The sequence below is a fragment of the Numenius arquata genome, chromosome 8 (assembly GCF_964106895.1).
Source record: "Numenius arquata chromosome 8, bNumArq3.hap1.1, whole genome shotgun sequence".
Classification (NCBI taxonomy): Eukaryota; Metazoa; Chordata; class Aves; order Charadriiformes; family Scolopacidae; genus Numenius; species Numenius arquata.
In genome coordinates this window covers 19,062,295-19,078,126 of record NC_133583.1, presented here as the reverse complement: position 1 = coordinate 19,078,126, position 15,832 = coordinate 19,062,295, and the positions used below count along the sequence as shown (strand labels likewise).

Here is a 15,832-nt window from a genome sequence, read left to right as displayed (position 1 = left end):
GGGAGCTGGAGGCTTCTCACTCCCTGACACTACAGGAGGTTTTCCACCGAGAACTGTGCTCATTTCAACTGAGGCTCAAGGTTTCACTGCTTGAAGAGGAAGGATTTTCTTTTTAACCAAGAGAAGGGGTACTTTTTCTTCCCTCCAGCATCACATGTACTTAATGCACTTAACCAGGGCTGCTTGTTAATAATTAAAAAGAAAGGTTCTGCTGCAACTTATAATGGATAATTGTACCCTACAGAGTCGATAAAGACGAACGAGTTGCGATTACTACCACATTTAAGACCAGCAATTGGAGCAGCATTCTGATTAAATGAGGAGATTGGAAATCAGATATGCCATCCAGCAGCTGCGGGAGCAGCCTCTGCCTTATCAAAAAACATCTTATGCAACTTTACCTTAGAAAATGTGCTGCTCAGGAAGAGGAAAAAAAATAAAAAAAAAATAAAGCGTGTACTCAACTACTAATGACAGAGAGATACAGTGCCAGATGTCCGTATCTTCTTCTGGTGTTACACCACAGCTGTAATCAGCTGCATCTGTTGCTGTTTTGGGCCTGGCTGTCTCGGAGACATTTACCGACTAGTTTTGTGAGACAGAGCCAAAACATCTCGGATGGAGCTCCCGTTTATAAATTGGACTTGAATCTGGGCCACTGTAAGTATATGTGCCATCCCTCCCCTCCCACACCTATCCCAGCGATTGAATAGAGCCAGAGGGAGCATCCTTGGGCTTTAGCCTGTGGGTTTGGAGGCAGCCTGCAGGTCACCCACCAGTGCCTGCCCAATGAGCCCCCTCTGCCTGTCTGGGACTGGTCACCCACCAGTGCCTGCCCAGTGAGCCCCCTCTGCCTGTCCGGGGCAGACTCTCGGCCTCTCTGCTTATCGCAGAGCTGGCAAAGTTAAATACACAAGCGCAGGGGGGGCTGCCTGCACCCTCTGGTACCTCCTTTTATTCCTTTGGGGCATCATTTAAGAGTGCTGGGGAATAAAGTGGCTGTAACAGGCTGGGTGCAAAATGGGGATTCAGCAGGGATTTTCGTTGGCTTGTTTTGTTTTTGTCGGGCTGTAATTCTGTATCTGCTTGGGATGGGGGAAATCTCAGCGTTTGGAAAATCACCTCTTCCCCTGGCATCATGATTCAATCTATTTAAAAGCATAGTGTTTGGAAAAAGTCCTGTAATCTTCCTGAACACACACCCTGTGTTGTGGATGTGAATTTCTTCTCCCATTCAGGCATTGCAGACCTTGGCTTAGGGGGTGGAAGAGGCATGTAGAAGTCCTGCCAGCTGGCTCAGACACATACCTACCTCTCTCTGCAATGGAGGGCAGCCTTTCCAGGAAGGATGCTGTGTTTCCTCTGGTGATGTGAGCAGAGATGATCCTGTTGCCCCCGCATCCGCATGGTCCTCTGTGCCCGGACCGTGAGTAACTGCTCAGGACGGACGTTTGCAGCACCCCTCTGTGGAGCAGGCTGTGTAACCATCGTCCCGGCACCCTGTGAGGCTGAGTCTGTGTCCCTGCAGCGCAGGGGGGGGGGGGGCTTAAAAAAAAAAATCTGGTGTAGGCCAGGGCTTGGAGAGCAGGGAGAAACCTCAGGGCCGGTCAGGAGTTTAAGCCGTGTGTTAGCTAAGGGTAGTAATCAAGATATGCTGGGATCATCAGCACTGGTGGGCACCGGGGACAGCCTGGGGACAGCCCTCTTGTCCCTGTCTCTGTTGTAGTGAAGATAGCCAACACTGATGTTAGAGAGGCTTTGTAAGACAGAACAGTTACTCAAAGGGTGTTTAAAAGGGAAAAAAAAAAAAAAAAAGAAAAAAAGGAGCAACTCGGTCTAAATACTAATGCTCTCAGAGCAGCAAATACACCATCCCACACCCTGGTCCCGCTTTGAGTTTCAGGTCACCCTCAAAGAGATAGAGACCATTACCCTGCCGCAATGACCTTAATGCTACTGCTGTAGCGGGCTGAAAGACACCCGTCCCCAAACAATCCCCCAGCGCTGTCCTACCCACCATTCCCAGCATCAACGAGTGTCTTGGCCCTCCCAACGAGGGCTGTGGTGTTCCATCCCCCCCACTGTCTATCTTCTCCCCAGAACTGTGTCCCATCCCCGTTTAAGGGCCAAGCTTTGCAGCGTTATTTTGCTGTCACTCTCTATCATCTCCCCTTTTCCAGGCCTGTTTCTCATGGAACCAGCCAGGATGCATGTGTGAGGGGATGGGATGGCAGAGAGGAGCCTTCGGCCTCAGCACGGTCTGCCTCCTCAAGCGCTGGCTGTGGCTCACTCACGCGCTGGGCAGCTGGGAAGGCTCAGGTCATCAGGTTAGAGGGCTGACGCTGCTTCTCTCCCAGATGTTTTTCCAGGACTCTCTCTGATTAAACTCTCTGATTTCTCATTTCCACCTGGTAATCTGTTTGCAGGAGGGAGGTTTGGTGGGCCTCCATTCACGCACACATGCTCACAACTCTCAGCTGCCTCACTAGGAACAGAAACCCCACCATTAAAAATCTTACCCAACCCAAAGCATGACGATGTTTCTCTTCCAAAAAAAACCCCAAAAACCCCACCCCACCCTATTTTATTATTTACTTGTCTCAAAAGGAAAGTGGGAGACGGGGGTACTTCTAATGCTTCCCTGCCTTTGCCATCAGGCAGCTGCAGCTTTTATCGTGATTCTTTTCCTTCCGATTCCTCACATTTGCACGCCATAACACGTACACACACACACGTACACACACACACGTACACACACACAGACCCACACGAGGCTGCTCCACAGCAGCACGGGCTACAGCCCCCTGCCAGCAAGAAGCCGGCCAGGCGTTTGTTACCGCAGCACCACGCGCTCTGCCTCGGACACCCCCAACACGTAGGATACTCTGACAAAAAGCTCTAATCACTCTATGACTCTGGCCATAAGGGGTATTTAATAGCACTTGGTTTCAGATAACACTTAACGGTTACAATTGTTGACATTTGGCACTGTCTACATCACAACAGCATCGGGGGACTCCGTCACAAGGTGAAACGTCGGCGTCCCTGTAACCGTGTAAAACCGGGGGCAGCCCAGCTCCCCTGCGCTGTGGTGTCCTGGCAGGGTCCCTCCTGTGCCCGCTGCAGCGAGCCTGGAGATACGGCCCGGCTGCTGGGAGCCACAGAGTTGCTCCTCTGCTCCCCCAGCCTGGGCTGGCTCTCCTGGAGCCCTGTGCTCCCAGCAGCCCGGCCGGCTCCCCTCCTGCTGAACCAGCCCGGACAAACCCCTCCGTGGCCTTGGAGCTGCACTCGGGCCCTTATGGACAGAATTACGTTTTCTGGGGTACAGAAGATGCATCATCAAGTGAAACACTAACCCCCTTGTGATCACACTAACTCATCAGATTGACTTTTAATATCATCACAGTATTAAATGTTAAAAAAGAAAAAAAAAAAAAACAACTCAACAAACCAACCCTACTTGTTGATATCAAGGCATTATTAAATTAAGCAACCGCTCGTACATCATCAGCTGACGATGTCCCTACTGTGAAACTGCAGGGTTAAAAAAATAGAAAAAAATAATAAAAGCATCATTAGACTGAGTTATGCTCCCTGCTATACGGGTTTTGATACCGATCATACCTGAGAGCACAGTTTTAAAAGGGCCTTTGGCAGCCGGCAGCAAGCGACTCGGCTTGGTCACAGAGACTGGTGCAAGAAAGACTCTGCTTCTCCCAGGACTTTGTTCACTTGCTTCCCACCAAAACAACAACAACCAACAACAAAACCCAACCTGGAAATTTAAAGAAACTTTTTTAAAATGTAGTGTTTTTAATCCCACGCAATTTTCTGTAAGACTCCTAAAATCTACAGGCATCATTTTAAAAAGTAAAAATATCCCCAAACTGAACAGTGTGGCTTTTAACCCAAATTTGGACTAGGTCCCGCGTCCGTCCATCGCTGAGCCACCAGAGGTGCAGATGCTTCTCTCCTGAACAGCTGTCTCATACCACAGATAGAAAAGGTGATGGAACCATCCCATCCTAAACTTCAAATTTTGATCTCCAGAGTTTCCTACAGTCATAGACAGGTTACTTGCGGTAACATGACACGTTTTTCAGACAGCCAGGCATGTTTATCTCTTTTTTTTTTTTTTTGGTAAGCCTGCAAATAAACTTCAACTTTAGGGAAAAAAAAAAACAAACCAGTTTGCTGTTTGTCTTTTCTTTCAATAAAGGATTTCAGATAATGCAACAGGATCAACTATGCAAATGGGCACCTACAGTTCACCAAAACCTTTGTGCCCTTTTTTCTTGCTTGTCTACATCTACTATAGCCCCAAGAGGGTTTGCCCTTAAATTATTATTTTTTTTCTCCTGCTTTTTTTTTTTTTTTCCTTTTATGAAAACTGGGAATGTCAAGCCTCTTTTCCTCTTTTCTTTTTTTTTTTTTTTTTTTTTACCCAGGAACTTCTGTCTGACTGAGACGCGTTATCGGGTGCTCTCGAACCTCACAGAATTGAATACAGAGTTGATTCCGCAGTAGCAAACCTTTCACCGAGTATTAACTGTATTATTTTTTCCTCTGCGTAAAACCCACTTCTATTCTTGATCAGGGTTTGCTTCCCTGGTAGCTGGCTTCCTGGGAAGCTTCTGTCCTCAAATAGAGACTCAACAGCATCCAGACTCAAAATTTATGCAATCAAAAGCAAACAGGACAAAAAAAAAAAAAAATTAAAAAAAAAAAAAGATACAGAACCAACTTTTCAGTCTCTCCTACAGCACAAAGAACAGCCCTCCCCTTCCCCCTCCCACCTTGCAGGACATGTATAAAGAGACGGAGGAGCTGCAGGAGGCTGGGGCTTGAGAAACTGAAATGGGTTGGGACCATCACCTTCCAGCTCCTGACAGTGCAGGGAACCAGCCCTTCCCGGGCCATAAAAACTAGGATACCGCACAAGTTTAGAAATCCATCAGTGAACAAGGCTTTACTGACAACTTTTCATACAGTTAAAAAATAAAAATACAGAACAACAGCGGACAGTGTCACATATTAAAAACGAATAAAATGGGCTCTATTTAAATGGTATTAAAATTAATTAGAAACTAAAAATCTTACCACTTTGGTCGAGGTGTTTTGAGCCTCCACCAAAATGATCAGCCTTAAAAACAACTGGGTTGTGTGACACACAAAGAAAACATGGAATTTGAAGAGACAGTGTGGGCTAGGCAGTGTCTTTGACTATAACTATCACCATATGTTCTTCTTCTAACTTTCCCAATGTCCTTAGTGCTGACTGGAGGTACTGCTGAGAGAATTCACAGGGAGGGAACGCGTAAAGCATGCCTGTGCTGTCTCTGCCCTTCGCCCCTCCCACGGGCAGGCTGATAACCCCAGCAGCCTGCTTCTGTTTCAAGTAGGAGACCAGATTCCTGAGAAGCCGTCGCTGCAAGCCGGGCTCCACGACAGGGAAGGTCCCCTCAGCCCCTGCCCCTGCCGGGGCGGATTGGGTCGCCAGGAGCACAGCGTAGCCGTTGGGGCTGCCTTGTTTGATACGGCGAGTTACTTCATCCAGCTTGGGCTGGTCGAGCCGAAGTCTCTGCGCGATTTTGAGCTGCGTTAACTTCCCGCCAGATGAATGATCTTTAAGGAGTCCGTTGATGACACCCAGGTCTCCCTCCAGGATGTGCATAGAGGTGGGGAAGCAGCTGTTTTTTAGCACAAGAAGCCCGTTCCAAGCAAGCTGCAGTGTCTGAGCGTATTCCGATAAATTCTTTAGCTTTTTGGTCTCAGATTTTGGCTCCTCGTGAGTTTTTGATTCCGATTCACCAGTTCGATGATTGCGTTCGCTGTCCCTTTTTTTAGGCTGGGGAGCATCGGATGCCTCACGATGGGGTTTCTCCTCAGTCGCGTGACGATTGTTCTGAAGGGAGTTACTCTGCTCTTTCTCGGCTCCGGATTCTGTAGTGTGGTTCTCCTTGCGAGCCCTCTCTGGGCTGCGGTCTAAAGCTGGCCCACTGGCCTTTGTCCTGCTTCTGTCCTCGTAAGGCGAGTGAGTAGTCCTCCCGCGGTCGCTGGAAAGACTCCGGCGTTTCCGCCTCTCTTCCCACGGTTTGGGCACGCCGCGATCGCTGTCGCTGGCCCAGCGCTCTCCGCTCCGGCTACGCACCGATCGGCTGTAGCTTTCCAAGTTGTTTCTGCGTTCAGCGGTTTTGGCAGGGCTGGCCCAGTCTGCCTCTGCAAAGCTCCTGTCTCTGTCCGAGTACAGGAGATGCGGAGGAGTCCTATCTCGCACCCTCAAGTCTTGCTCCAGGCTTCTGTGTCTGCTGTACCCATCAGCTAGCAGTTCGTAGTGCACGGGGAGCGGTGCCGGCTGGTACTGCTGCGGGTATCTCGTCTCTTCTGCTTTGGCAAAATCCACTCGGAGTCTCCTCTCCGGTCCACCCAAAGGAAAGCCCCTCATCTGCGCGCAGGCCGCCTGGGCAGCGTCCAAGCTTTCGTACTGGATATATGCGAAGCTGTCTCCCTTCACGTAGTCAATAGTCCTGATGCTGCCGAAGCGGTCGAACTCCCTCGCCAGGGCAGCCAAGGAAGTACTGGGACCAAGACCACCCACCCACAGCCTGGTAGTAGGGTTGGCTTTCCCGTAGCCAATTTTGATAGGGTTCCTGCCGACAACGCGGCCTGACATGGCAACCTTGGCCCGATGCGCCATGTCCAAGTTCTGGAACTTGAGGAAAGCGTAAGCCCCGCCTTGGCCCCGGGCAGGCCGCTTGATCACCACTTCTTCGATGATGCCGTACTTCTCAAAGGCGCGCCTCAGCTCCACCTCCGACACATTGTGGTCCAGGTTGCCAATGAAGAGGTTGCGGGTTGCTCTTTGATCATCCTCCGGCATCAGGTCTTCTTCAGCCACGATGGGATAACTGTAAGGGCGGCCGCGCTCGTCATACAGCCCGTAGTAATCCAGGGCCCTCTCCCGCTCCCGGGAGAGCCCGATGGCAGCTGCTTCCAAAGCGAAGGCGGCTGCAGCGGCGTGAGCGTGCCTGGGCCGCGGCTCCCGCAGCAAGGGGCTGGTGACAGGAGAGAGCGATCTCTGCTTGTACTGGTAGGTGCTGTGGATGGGCGGCAGGTACCCCAGGGGCTCCGGAGAGGGCGCGGGGGGCGGCGTGCGGCTCCTCCGGCCCCCGCGCAGATAGACCGGCTCCACCTTGAGCGGCCGATCGTAGAGGAGCAGCTGTCGGGCCCGGGCGTGCCGGCGGGCGTCGCGGGCATCCCCGGGGTGTCGGAAGTTGACGTAGGCGACGCGGCCGAGCTCGGGCGTGTGGGAGAGTTTGACACTGATGTCCCCGGCTCCCCCCCCCGCGAAGCGCTGGAAGAGGCGGAACAGGCCGTCCTCCAGCAGCTGGTCGGGCAGGGCCGCGCTCAGCCCGCTCACCAGCAGCGTCTTGTACTCACAGGAGCCGGGCGGCTCCCCGGTCAGGCCCGCCGAGCCCCCCAGCGGCGCCAGCAGCAGGGAGGGCGCGGCGCCCGGCGGCGGCCCGGCCAGCAGCAGCGAGGGGGCCACCACGGCGCCCGGCAGGGCCTTGGCCTTGGGCACGCCGAGGGCCCGGGACGAGGAGGAGGAGGAGGAAGAGGAGGAGGAGGGGGCGGCCTGGCTGCCGCCGCGGGCGGCCGAGGCCGAGCCGCTCCCCGCCGGGCGGTGGTTCGAGTCGCCGCCGCCGCCGGCGCGCTCATCGCCGCGGTGGCTGCGGGAGCTGGAGCCGCCTCCGCCGCTGCCTCCGCTGGTGGTGCCGCCGCTGGTGGTGGTGCCGCCGCCGCCGCCGCCGGGCGTGGACTTGTCCCGGCTGCTGCGGGAGGCGCCCGAGCTGCGGTGCGGGCCGCGCCGGCTGCTGCTCTCGCGTTCGCGTTCCCGGGGCCGCTTGGCGGCGGCGGCGGCGCGGCCTCCCCCAGCCCCCGGCGGGCTGGAGTCCCGTTCGCTGCCCCGCTTCATGGCGCCGGGGCCCGCGGCTCAGGAGACGCCTCCGGCGGCCGCCGCCATCTTGGACAAAAGGGAACGAAGGCGGCTCCGGCCGCCGCGCCGCGCGGGCCCTACGTCATCGCCCCGCGCCCCCGCCGCATGGCGGCGTCAGGGGCGCGATGGCGCCCGCACAAGCGACGTGACGCCGCAGCGCCTCCCGCCCGCACGTGACGGCGGGGCGGCCAATAGCGAGGCGGCGCGCGCCGGGCAGAACCCCGCTCCTCCCCCCCCCCCCCCAACTCCGTGGTGAGGGGAGCGGGAGAGGCCTGAGGGGAACGTGAGGGGTCGGGGATGGGAGGGGGGACGGACGGAGGGGACGAAACGACGACGCAATCACGTCACACGTCACGCGTCCGCCCGGTAGAAACCGTTGTACTTTAATGAACGTCGCGTACAGCGCGCGCCGCCTCAGCTCCCGCTGCCGCCGCGGGGCGCACGCGCGCACGCCTCGGCCGCCTCAGCGCCGGGCCCCGCCTCAGCGCCCGGCCCGGCCCGGCCCCGGTGGTTCCCCTCCGGTCCCGGTGGCCCCCCCCCGCCTCCTCCTCCTCCCCAACCCTCAGAGATCCGCCCGGGCGCCGGCGGCCCGCGGCGCGTACTTGGGCATCAGTTCGTGGATGCGTCGGATGAAGTCGGATTTCTCGGCGCAGCCCTTGCAGGCCTCCCCCCAGTCGTCCAGGATCCGCCGCAGCTCCTTGACGCGCAGCTTGCGCAGGTCGGCGGTGCTCAGGTCGATCTGTTTGTCTGCGGGGATAGCGGGGGGAGAGCAGAGCCGGGCTCAGCATCGCACACGCCCCCCCCCCACCCCCCCGCACCCCCCTCCGCCTCGGGGGGGGGCAAAGAGAGGGGGGGAGCCCGGCCGTGAGGGGTCCGGCGGCGGCTGCTGAGACCCACACAGGAGGCCAGGAAGCCAAAACAGGCGAGGGATGAGAGGTGCCGGGCTCCCGGAGGGTGGAAGGACCGTCTAAGTTAGGCTTTTGACAGCAGATAAGGTTTAAAACACTAAAAGTCGTTAGTAGAAACCAGAAAGCTTGGTTGCAGCTTAGATGTAGGAGATCCACAAACAGCCCTGAAACCTCCTTTATTACATCAACAGCAATACTTCAGTTCTCTCTTCCACTGGATAAATAAAAGGCAGCAGAGTGATGTCAGAGGAGAGATAACAAGTGACAACAACAAAAGGCTTTTTAGGAAGCAACAGGACATTAGTGTGAGAAACGAGAAGTATAAAGACCCACAATCCAAGGGGTGTCTCTGGGGAATGTGGGGGCAGAGACAGAGGAGAGCAGTCAGGAGGAGGTTATTTCCAAGACTGTTCTTCAGATCAGTTTTTTCAGGAAGAGTAAGTCATCTAGGAACGCGAGAGTTCAAGGAAGGTGGTAAGAAACAGAGTGCTGAATGCTCTGAGCAGGCACTGGAGGAGGTGAGAAAGAAGTGTTTATCAGCCTGCTCCTGGCAAACGTAAGAGCAGCGAGGACTACAGAGCTTAGCTAAGGGCTCGAACCCTGCGTGTGAGACATCATCCCAGGCCACAGGGCACACTTGGCTGCTCCCCACGATGAGCTTTACTGCAGGCTCTCCTAAATAAGATACTCCAAATAGTGATGTGAGCGCAGTAATGCCAGTATGCCTGGGAGTTAGTTACTTCAAGGCAGACCAGTGGCTCTGCAGGAGCTAAAAAGGGTTAGTAGACAACAAATCGTACTTGAGCATCTCCATAAAACTCTCTAGGATGTTTATGGAGAGCAACCCAGGTTGTGCAACCTAATTTGTCTAGTGACCTTGCTACAGAACTTAGGACTGAGGAGTTTTAGCATGCTGTTTTACCCCAAATGATCCACACCCCAGAAAAGCATGGGCATGTCCTCTTATGCCGGCAACTCACCGTATTTTAGTTCACAGATCTGACTGTCTTTCTTCTTTAGTTTCTCACAGATCTTTTCCACTGGGATGTGATGACTCATTGGCTTTGATACCTCGTTAATGATTTTAGTGGCTGCATCACTTGTGGCCCCAACATAATAGCACTAGAAGGAAGAAAAGAATGAGGTGGAGACGCATGGAAAAACACTTCTAAAAAGTCTTCTTCGTTCAAGGAGAAAGACTTCCTGAGGGGTTCCCCCTCTGCATTTCTGATGGTGTCTCTCTGTAGTTCTCTTCTTAGGGAGAGTTCAGGGCCTTTTCCTTGGGGCTCTTCATTCCAGTTTAGTAAGGGCAATTTAGTTTTCTTTTATTTAGCTTTCATCTAAACAGCCGAAAAGCATAAATATTTTAACAGCGTATATAGCACCCCAAATACAGTTTAAGGGACAGCAATAAAAGCTTTGTAATCCCCAGCACTTCAGTAAGAGGGAGAAACAAGGTCAGCCAGTAAGATGTCTGTTGACAGTCTTTTTTTTTTTTTTTTTCCCTAGGGTGAAGAGATTGAACTCCTCAAGTCTTATCTGATAAAAAAAAATATACGGGACCAAGTGTAGCCACAGAGCTAGGAATAACACTCCCGGAAGCCATAGTGTACAAACTCAGAAGCACTAGTTTCCCCTTGTTTGCCAAGTATTCTACAACGTATTCCCTCAAGAGGCGAGTATCAATACTACTACTACTTACCAGGCGGTTCTCTTTGCCTTTTGCTTCTTTGCAGGATTTCAAGAGCTCCTTTTCAATACTGGCAGGTGTGAACTCAACATCGTTGTCCTTTAGGCTCTGGTAGAACCTTCCCAGGAACGTGACACACACTGGAAGGGAAGATGGATGGAGTTATCTGCCACTGCAGTAAGCTCGTGGCAGCTCTTAGAGGGAAACAGAATAAGGGATTTGGAGAACAGAACTTCCAGAAGCTGCATTAGCAATCCATGACTTCACACACATTTCAGTTAAGTCTTTCAGAGCACACATAAATCAACAATATGCCCCGCTATTTTTGGTGGGTTTTGGACGATCTGAGAAAACAGATCCATGGACGTGTCCAGTGCCTTCTGTCCACTGTCCTGAGCGAGCAGCAGGATTCAGATGAGGGACACAACACAAAGCGGTGCCTATGCAAAAAGGTAAACTTAAGTTTTCTGTCTTATTCTTGCTGCTTTGGGAAGCAATTTGTGAGACCACAGCCTTCAAAACCAGTTCTGATTGAAAACCAACTCTCGCTACAGAATCCTGTTACAGACTCCAGGTGTGGTGTTTTTAGTAACACAGTATCACCCGTTAGCAAGTTGGTTCAGTTCGTGGGCAAGTTATTTCCAAGAGAAAAAGAAAGAAATGTGATCACACGCTCTCTCCACTTGGCACTTTTCTCCTCTCTTCATTCCCACACGCTTCTGAATTGGCTTCAGATTGAAAAAGGGAAGAGTCTTAAAGATAACGGAACTCCCACAAGTGCAGTTGAGAGGACAGATCCGAGTCCCTGCCCGTGGGGAGGGCAGGTACAACTAAGTCCTTGCGCTTTCCCTTCGGCAGCAGTCAGCTCCAGACTCAGCCCAGCATACCCGCTGTGCCTCGCTGGGGAGGAGGGCCGACGGCTACCTTGACAATGGCACGCAGGGTCTGTGTGACCGAGGGGGGACACTGCCAGTCGGCCCAGTGTCAGATTTCGCTCATTCTGCTGCTCGCACAACTCGCCTGCGAACATCGGCATCGCCTGGACGGAGAGCTCTGCGACCCCACCAGTTCCTGCAGCGGGACCTGTGGATTCTCACGACTTCCCAGGTGAGTGACAAGTGCCAGGCACTGGCCTGCCTCTAGGGGAAAGGCACAAGTTATGTCTTTGATGTGATTTGTTTACCCCAACAGGAAGGGATGGGCAAATATTATTGTCATTAGCAACTGGTATTTAACTCTGAACAGGAGCTACGGCACAGGAAATGGGCAAATACAGGAGACCGAGTATGACCGTCACAAGAACAAGTAGAAACTTACTCTCAATTTAAGACTAGAAGTAATTATCAGCCGGGCCATACAGGAAAACATTTTTTGGTATGCATACAACAGCATGATGTACCTCACATCAGTTTGTCCCCAGTGACAGACACACACTGATGTCCACTGTGCGCTGTTTGGAAGTGAAAACCTTTGGAAAGAATAGAGAGGGTGCAGGCAGCGGGACCGACGGCCACAGCAGAAACAAGTTTCCCACCTAGTACCTAAAGTCCTGATGTACTGCGCTCCCTCCCCTTGCCAAGGGGAAGGGGTGAGCGTTAGCTCCGCAAACTCCCGACCGGCTCCTACAGCCCCACCTCAAGTTTTTTCCTGCTTCACCCGGGGAATCTGTTCCGGACCGAGAGCGGTGTAATCCGCCGTGCGGCTAAACGGCCCCCACCCGGGGGTGCGGTGTTCAGGTGGTAGGTACAGCGCCCGCTGTGTTTCAGATCCGCTGAACGCCGCCCCTGGTTTTAGGCATTACCGGCTGCAGCACCCCCGGGGAGTCCCGGGGGAGAGGGGCCCGGCAGGCGGCCCCGCCCGCGCCTCCCGGGACCGGCGCTGTTCCTCCCCGAGCTGCTCCGCCTGCCAACGGCACCCGGGCAGCGCTCCCGGCCCGGCCTGCCGGCACTTCGGCGGACTTCGGAGACTTTCCTGACGCGGGAGGAACCGCTCCCGCCGGCTCGGCCCGGCCCGGCCCCCCCGATCCCTCACACCAGCGAGCGGGCCGGGCTGCGGCAGGCGGCGGCCTCGCCTCGCCTCACCTCGCTTCACCTCGCCTCGCCTCACCTCACCGGGCCCGGGGGCCGCCAGCCCGGCCGGGCCCGCCCCCCCTCCGGCCCGGCCCCACTCACCCTCGCACTCCCCGTCGCGCAGGGCCCGGCTGCCGGCCGGCAGCAGGAGCAGGGCCAGCGCCGCCCAGAGCCCGTGGGCCGCCCGCATCCCGCCTCGCTCGGCAGCCCGCGCTCACTGCGCCCGCCGCACCGGCACCGGCACCGCCACCCCCGCGCCGCCGGCTTCCCCCCCACTCCGCCGCCGCTCTCGCCCCATTGGCCCGCTCCTCGCCCGGCTTCCACGCTGCCCCCTCCCATTGGCCGTTCTGCTACCTCCACGGGAGAGTTGGCGGCCGCTGATTGGGGGAGGCGGTGGAACGCGAGTTTCCCCGCCTCCCTTCGCCGCCATTTTTGTTAAGGGAAAAACCTCCTCGTGCGCTTCCTAAGGGTTGCCTGCGGGCGCCATTTTCCAAAGGGGCAGATTCTCACACCTGCGGCTGAGGGGCGCGGCGAGCACGGCTCTGCCGTCGCTCGCCGTCAGTAGCTGCCTTGGGGCTGTGCTGAGCGGCGCCCGTAGGGCTACGGCTGCCCAGGATGGGCGCCGGGAGTAGGCGGGCAGCGCGGGATGTCCCTTCGCCTGGTGGCTGTGACAGGGTGGCGGTTTGGGGCGCGCTGAGGTGAGGCTGAGGAGACGGCCCGAGGCCGTCGGGCAGCGTGGGGTTTGGTGCCCATGGGAGCTTCAGGCCGTTGTGCTTTTCTGGGTTCCTCGTGGGCCGAGGGTGTGTGGCGAGAGGCCGCGGGAGGGAGCGTGGCAGGGCAGAGGAGGAGCCGCCTGGGTGGGCGGCCATGGTGGGTGGCCTGACTCCTGTGAGGGGCGGTGGATCGGGGGCGGCAGGGACCGGCTTCTCAGCCTTAGCGTCGACACTGATAAAGTGGGTGGTTTTTGGTGATTTGGTGGTGATAAAGTGGGTGGGTTTTGGTGATTCCAGGCCTGGTGAACCCTGTGAGTTACAAGGCCTCAATTCTTCGAGGTGGGACGGCTGAAAGCTGAGTGGTTAAGTTAACAGCTAGTGAGTGGCTTCTTTCTGGCTTTTTTTTGTATAGCCAAGGAAAAAAAAAAATTTAATATATATTTTTTAATTCCTATCCTAGTTACTGTGCCTATCACCATCTGTTCCCAAAGCCCTCACAGGATGTGCTGGCAACTGCCTTGAGCAATCCCCAACTCTATGAATTTATAACTTCAGTCCTTTGGAAGTTGTAGGCTAGTTGGGGAAGTAGCGCACCCTATTGATTATTTCTTCTATTAGAGCCTATATGTTAAACTGTACGTGTCCTAGGATATCATTCTAGTAAAGGAAAGTAGAGACAAAGTCATATAGCCCTGTGTTACAGTGGGGGAGTGCCCATCTTAGCTTTGTGGGTTCTCTTGGTGCAGGAAGACTTAACGGGGCAGCCTAGTTGTGCCTGCCCCAAGCAAAGACATGGGGAATTTTTCAGTGTCTAACTTTTCTTGCAGGTCATCAGCTGCAAATGATAAGCCTTGATGAGGAGAGAGAGGGAGGAAGGGAGGAGGAGCAACCTGGTTCAGCAAAGGTCGCGTAGCAGGTGAGCAGTAATTAGGATGCTGTATCTTGCCAGTGTGAATACATCACGTGTGTTTATCAGATAGAAGAGGTGGCTTTTCACCTTTCTAGATCTCATTAGAGATCTAGATCTTTTCTAGAGATCTTTTCACCTTTCTAGATCACAGCTGGTGAGGGAACCGACTAGGGAAAGTGCCATACTGGACCTGCTGATAGTTAATTCAGAAGGTCTTGTGGGGGATGTAAACGTTGGAGGTCGTCTTGGACAGAGTGATCATGAAATGATAAAATTTTCAATTCTTGCTGAAGCAAGGCGAGGGGCCAGCAAAACTGCCATGTTGGACTTCCGAAGGGCAGACTTTGGCCTCTTCAGGAGCATGGTTGAAAGTGTCCCTTGGGAGACAGTCCTGAAGGGCAAAGGTGCCCAGGAAGGCTGGTCGCACTTCAAGGAGGCACTCTTAAAAGCGCAGGAAAGAGCCATACCCAAGTCCCAAAAATCAAGCAGGAAGGGAAGAAGACCAGCCTGGCTAAATAGAGAGCTTTGGCTGGAGCTCAGGAACAAAAAGAAGGTTTATGATCTTTGGAAAAAGGGCCTGGTAGGCAAGGAGAAATACCAGGAAGCAGTGAAGATATGCAGGGGGAAAATTAGAAGGGCCAAGGCTCAAGGTGAACTCATCTTGGCCACTACAGTTAAGAACAACAAAAAGGGTTTTTTCCAGTATGTAAACAGAAAAAGGAAGATTAGGGATAATGTGGGCCCACTGAGGAATGAGATGGGCACCCTAGTGGTGGAAGACACGGAGAAGGCAGAGTTGCTGAATGCCTTCTTCAGTCTTCACTGCTAAGGCTGCCCCTCATGAACCTCTGGCCTTGGAGGCCAGGGGGAGGGTATGGAGAGAGGAAGTTTTTCCTCCAGTAGAGGAGGACCAGGTTCGGGACCACTTGGCCAAACTGGACATTCATAAGTCCATGGGCCCAGATGGGATACACCCACGAGTGCTGAGAGAGCTAGCAGAAGTTATCGCTGGGCCACTCTCTATCATCTTTGAAAGGTCATGGAGAACAGGAGAGGTGCCTGAAGACTGGAGGAAGGTGAACATCACACCAGTCTTCAAAAAGGGCAAGAAGGAGGACCCTGGGAACTACAGACCAGTTAGTCTCACCTCCGTCCCTGGGAAGGTAATGGAGAGACTCATTCTGGATGTCATCTCCAAACAAGTTGAAGAGCAGGGGGTTATTGGAAGTGGGCAACATGGGTTTACCAAGGGTAAATCATGCTTGACCAATCTGATAGCTTTCTATGATGCCATAACTGGTTGGCTGGATGAGGGGAGGGCAGCAGATGTCATCTACCTTGACTTCAGCAAGGCTTTTGACACTGTCTCCCATAACATCCTCATTGGGAAACTAAGGAAGTGTGGGCTGGATGAGGGGACAGTGAGGTGGACTGATAACTGGCTGTGTGACAGGACCCAAAGGGTAATGGTTTATGGAACCGGTTCAAGCTGGAGGCCTGTAACCAGTGGTGTCCCCCAGGGGTCAATACTTGGTCCAGTCCTGTT

At 54.2% G+C, this 15,832-nt stretch overlaps 2 protein-coding genes across 2 annotated transcripts; both read right to left on the bottom strand.

The window, feature by feature from the left end:
- Positions 1 to 4,448: 4,448 nt before the first annotated feature.
- On the bottom strand, positions 4,449 to 7,975 carry RBM15B (RNA binding motif protein 15B). The gene has a single exon (XM_074152236.1). It carries the CDS (start codon positions 7,973 to 7,975, stop codon positions 5,207 to 5,209), a length of 2,769 nt encoding a protein of 922 aa, XP_074008337.1. The 3' UTR covers positions 4,449 to 5,206.
- Positions 7,976 to 8,358: 383 nt separating this feature from the next.
- Positions 8,359 to 12,954, bottom strand: MANF (mesencephalic astrocyte derived neurotrophic factor). Its single transcript, XM_074152406.1, has 4 exons — positions 12,766 to 12,954; positions 10,607 to 10,734; positions 9,885 to 10,026; positions 8,359 to 8,743 (listed from the first exon to the last, which is right to left on the bottom strand). Exons 1-4 carry the CDS (start codon positions 12,851 to 12,853, stop codon positions 8,559 to 8,561), a joined length of 543 nt encoding a protein of 180 aa, XP_074008507.1. The 5' UTR covers positions 12,854 to 12,954; the 3' UTR covers positions 8,359 to 8,558.
- Between the last annotated feature and the right edge of the window lie 2,878 nt (positions 12,955 to 15,832).

Coding starts and splice junctions, on each gene's coding strand:
- RBM15B (XM_074152236.1), bottom strand. CDS start 7,975: ATGAAGCGGGGCAGCGAACGGGACTCCAGCCCGCCGGGGGCTGGGGGA.
- MANF (XM_074152406.1), bottom strand. CDS start 12,853: ATGCGGGCGGCCCACGGGCTCTGGGCGGCGCTGGCCCTGCTCCTGCTG. Junction 10,735..12,765: donor GCGCGACGGGGAGTGCGAGG/GTGAGTGGGGCC, acceptor CTTCCCTTCCAG/TGTGTGTCACGTTCCTGGGA. Junction 10,027..10,606: donor AAGGCAAAGAGAACCGCCTG/GTAAGTAGTAGT, acceptor TCTTCCTTCTAG/TGCTATTATGTTGGGGCCAC.